At 44.2% G+C, this 5,074-nt stretch overlaps 1 protein-coding gene across 1 annotated transcript; it reads left to right on the forward strand.

Annotated features, from left to right (window-relative positions):
- The first annotated feature begins 1,339 nt into the window (after positions 1-1,339).
- On the forward strand, positions 1,340-5,074 carry LOC310773661 (T-cell-specific surface glycoprotein CD28). Its single transcript, XM_083633586.1, has 4 exons — positions 1,340-1,759; positions 3,823-4,152; positions 4,310-4,452; positions 4,708-5,074. Exons 1-4 carry the CDS (start codon positions 1,678-1,680, stop codon positions 4,801-4,803), a joined length of 651 nt encoding a protein of 216 aa, XP_083489712.1. The 5' UTR covers positions 1,340-1,677; the 3' UTR covers positions 4,804-5,074.

The following is a 5,074-nucleotide window of genomic DNA, read 5'->3' on the forward strand; positions in this document are numbered from 1 at the left end:
GACAGCTGATGGCAACCCAGATAGCAACAGGCTGATCATTACAACATGCTGTTCTGCCATCTAGTGGGTAAACAAAGATATTGCAGTCTATTCTCATTGTGCAGATAAAGAGCCATGGTTTCACTTGACACTGACTAATCTCCCCTATCCAAGCCTTGACCATTTAAGGTCAGGGGAAGGTTTGCTCGCCACACACTTTACCAGAATTATTCTACTGCAGTTTCATATCTTGCATTATGTAGGCTATCTATCTTATTCATGTACTCTTTATTTATGTCACGAGTGTTTTTTTTATTCATTTATAGTTGTAATCAGCATAGACTGCATTATCGTCATTACATTAACAACAAAGGGCATTTAACATGTCATGAGAAGAATTGTGAAAAAGAAAGATCACAAAATAAAAAAAAAGATCAGAAAGAAAAAAAGATTAACTTCAACATATAATCCTGTATTCATTCACATTCACTTTTTATATTCTCATGACACAATGTCTCCTCGTACTGTGTGTAAGCATGCCATGTTAAACTGTAGGTTTTGCACTTTTTCCACCATGACTAATTCCTGTAGGCTACATTCATCAAAACAATGTTTGATTCTGATCAAATGGAGTTACAGGAAACTGTGAACTTTAAAAACCCTGTAATAAAGACAAAGACGTAGTACAGGTGTTCCAATGACAACTCTGTTTCAAATGAGTCTACTCTGCTTCTGTTTGTGTGTGGTTGCCATGTGGTATTATAGGCCTAACCTCTCCCTCACTCTGTCACTCACACACACACACAGACTGACACACATGTTCCAAAATACTGCATTTACTAGCCCCACCCCCTTACGTCATAAGCATAGACTTACATTCAATGCTGTGGTGGCATCCGGTACTTTCAACATTAATAAACTCACATCCAAATGGGCTAAGTGTGCAACTTTTCTCAACAAGGACAATTATAGCAGACATTTATTTTGGAGGAATTGTGCGTTTAAGCCCGGAATTTTACACACAAAATACACACGGAAAGTTCTTGGGCAATCTGCATGAATTTATAGCAGTGGTACTCAACCTCGCCCTACTCAGGAGCCACACCGACAGACAAAAAAAAAAGCTTTGCAAGAGCCACAATCCCAAAAAAAGTAAATTTCCTCCCATTATTTTTATTATATTTTTATTTATTTATTTTAAGTAGGACTTAAAAGAGCCACAACTAACCATAAAGGAGCCGCATGTGGCTCTAGAGCCTCGGGTTGAGTATCACTGCCTTATAGCATTGCCCAGGCCAGGCCACCAGAATTCATCTGGATAAATAATAACGACCTTTGTGCCAACTACTGTAGATAGAGCTGCATAAGTGACACCTATAAGCCATCAAAGGTCACACACTTCTGGGAGAGAGCGGAAACCGCAGACGAGGAGGCGGGTACTGCCACAGGATGCGTTCCCTCTCAAGAGGCAGGGTGCGATGTGGGAGTTGTTCAGTCAGTCAGAGGCAGAACGAACAAGGACAAGTGAAGGCAGCATGGGTGCATGAAACCAGAGCAGATGGCATCAGAGCAGGTCTGCAGAAGGGTTGCAGGGGCATGTCGTTTCAGGTGACGAGGACAAAGCCTGCGTTTGGTTTCCTTTAGCTTCAACATCTGGAAGGGATCGCCGTACGGGTCGTCTCAACGCCCGAGGTCGAGATGAACGTCTGCTGGGTTTCCCTGCTCCTCCTGGGCTTCGGCTTTGCTCACACCGAGCTTCTGAGCACCTGCAGCTGCACTGGTAAGTCCTGGATTTCCTTGCAACACATACATTTCCACCAGGTTGCAGCACTTCTAAAAAAAAAAATACTTTTGTTGGCTGTAGAATGAAAATGGAAGTGAAAATCATCAGGACATCAGGGACTATTTACTGCGGATACAGTAGAGAGAGAGGCGTACTCTGCGAAGATTGTGGTTAACGCTCTTTACCAGGAGTGCAGCAAAGGTGCAGCTCAGATTTGCAGTTTAACAATTGCTGTTAAGTAAGGTGGCACCCATTCGCCCAGGAACGTTCAGTCAATATCTGTGAACTTGCACCACTCCAAAGCTACAAATCATACCGAACCCCTGACTTTGTGATGTGACTGGGCTTTAACATCAGAAGCTGCTCCATTGACAGTGAATGGGGGCACTGGCTTTGTGGAGCCATAAGATGCTAAATTGGCTTTGAGTGATAGCACCAGAATAAAGTGCATATTACTGCTAACAGGCATTAACCAGAATTTAAACCTCATTTAGGTGCAAGAACTCAAAACAAGGGTAGGTCGGAACCTAGCATGGCCGGCACGATAAAGCGTTCACGAGCATCGGCACTCAAATCGGCACGCAAATTGGACTGGACAAAGCCAGATATACTGTAGGGCCCCGCTTGCGCTGGCCAAAAATCATATGGGTCAACAAAGTCACTGCCCTATTCACTGTCTATGGAGCAGAGCAGTGCCAGTAACATCACAAATTCAAAGGTTAGTTCTCCAGATTCTAGTCCTGGGGTAAAGGGAATGACATACAGTACGTGATTATTTATTTTTTGATGGGTGTCATTCCACTTTAACATGGCACACGATGCAGAAAGTGACTCAGTTTGATGCCAATCCATGTAACAAGCAGCAGCTCATCACATAGACCACAGCCTGTGGCGTGCAAAAACGTGCCTCGACGTGGTGTTATGGAACCTTGTCTGTGTGTGGGTTGAGTTACTGTGAAATGATGAGTCTCAAAGTCCAAATTTCAGTTGGGGAAATGAAATGCAAATAAGAGATCAGATAAGATGATAAGAGTCTCGGCAGGACTCGCTGTAAGAAGCAGTTTCCTTTGCAAAGGTGGTTGATGCTGGTTACAGATAAAGACATCCTGATTTGATGGTGGTTTACACACACACAAAAACAAAAAAAAATGCTGTAGAAAAGCAGTAACCTCGCTGCACAGCAGCGATGATGTTTCTGAAGTATTAATTAATGCATTTTTCAGTTTTCAAAGATATAAATAATTAGATTTAGACACAGTACTGTAATTGAGTAGCTTTGTGCCAGTAATTTTACTTTTACTCAAGTACGTTTTTACTGAAACATTGTACTGAACTATATTTAAAATCACAGCCATTATAAAGCACTTTTTTTTTTTAAAGCTCTGCATATATATAAGCATCGGAAACTGGACCATCGTAACGTCATAAATTGAGCCACTCGAGTAAAACAGTGCATTTTATTTTGGTCATTTCCAAATTTCCAAATTAAAAGAATCTAGTTTGAACTCTGTCCTCTGGTCCTTTACGAATTGAAAAGATCAGGTGTAACAATGTAATTTTTTCCTAAAAAGTAACTCGGTAACTTTTTTCAATTAGCTACTTTTTACTTTTACATGTACTAGTAGATTTTTACACCAGTATCTTTACTTCTACCTTAACCCATTGATAGCTGATGCAGCATTTGTGTGTGTATCCCTTTAAGACCGTGAACCGCGGTTCGCGGTCTTAAAGGGATACACACACAAATGAGGGATATACACGCAAATGCTGCATCAGGTATCAATGGGTTAAGTAAAATATCAGCAACGTAACAGTATTTTACTTGACTTGTGGGTGGTGGGCGTGGGCGTGGTCAGGTATGGGGCGGGGGCTAGGGGCCGTAGCTAGGGATAGACTGGTCGTAGAGAATCAGGATTCGAGGGGTGGTAGGGGGGATGGGCTGGGGGCTGTGTGGGTGTGTTAGGGGTGTTGAGGTACCCCCAAAACATTGTCCAAAGTGGCCAGACATCAGAATATACTCAAAATGACAGCTTGTGTCATTATTACATTTTTCTGTGCAGACCATGGTCCAGACCAGGTGGATATCTTCTACATCCCAGTCGGTGGCAGCGTGTTTCTGCCGTGCCCAAACCCGGAGAGGGCGGAAGACGTGACCTTTAAACTTTTCCTGGGCCAAGAAATGATCGCCGAACACAAGCTCAACACGACCACGACCAAGTTTGCAGAAAAGATCGAGCTGCACATTGACACCGAGGACAAATCGGTGAAGTTCGTCGTCACCGGAGTGAACGTCAGCAGCCTCCGAAACTACACCTGCAGGGCTGAAGTCAGCTACCCTCCGCCTGCCCGCTATGAAGTCAACACATCGCTGATCCTGGTGGTTTTACAAGGTACATGACAGCAGACATGCTGAGATTACATCGGTTTACATTTTTGGGGTAACACTATGCAGGACTGCTGTTTCTTGACTTAATCCAAGTCTGGTGGTGTAGAAAAGCGGTATTTCTTTTTATTCTGACCCCCCCCCTTTTTATTCTGACCCCCCAGAACCAGGGTCCCCCCGCCCGCCATGTCCAGTTCCCACGTTAACCCCTGCACATACGCCTCATCTCTGGATTTGGATCGGGGTGTCCGGCGCAGTCCTCAGCCTCTACGGAGTGACCGTCACCGTCATTTGCTGTCTCAACTGGGTAAGACAGACAGTGTGTGAGTATAGTTGGACACATAGAGAATACATGTGTGGGACTTGGCAGTAGGCCTAGTCTCAAGTATTAGTAGGAGAAACACACCACTGGATACTCGCATTGCCCCTGCTAGAAGGATTTCAATCCAAATAATCGTATTTAAATGCACACTCAGCACCTTTCAGACTGGTAGCAATTCACCGTTTTCTAAACCTATAGCCACTCTGACACACTGCCATTGATCCCCCGTGTGTCTTGCAGCTCACGCTGAGGAGGGCGGAGTCCCAGAATGAGTACATGAACACCAAACCCAGGAAGAAGAGAGGGGACCTTAACCCTGGGCCACGACACTGCTGACTCCCATTCCTTATCTTTTTGGAGCTCCGGCACACACCCCCCCCCCCCCCCCCCACGGGGCGTTTGGACTTGCCCTCCTAGATTCAAAGAATGGATATAAATAATAAAAAAAAGGGGGGGGGGGGGGATCCCTCTGAACGGAAAGAACAGTCGACTTTGAAAAGCAGCACATGTTCGGTTTGTGTATCAAAGGAGGGTTTGATTAGTTTTGTTCCCCCTTCAGCAGAATTAGCAGAGTTCCTCTTACAAGAATCATGGTTGTAAATAAATA

The sequence above is a fragment of the Poromitra crassiceps genome, assembly GCF_964638095.1.
Source record: "Poromitra crassiceps genome assembly, chromosome: 3".
Taxonomy (NCBI): Eukaryota; Metazoa; Chordata; class Actinopteri; order Beryciformes; family Melamphaidae; genus Poromitra; species Poromitra crassiceps.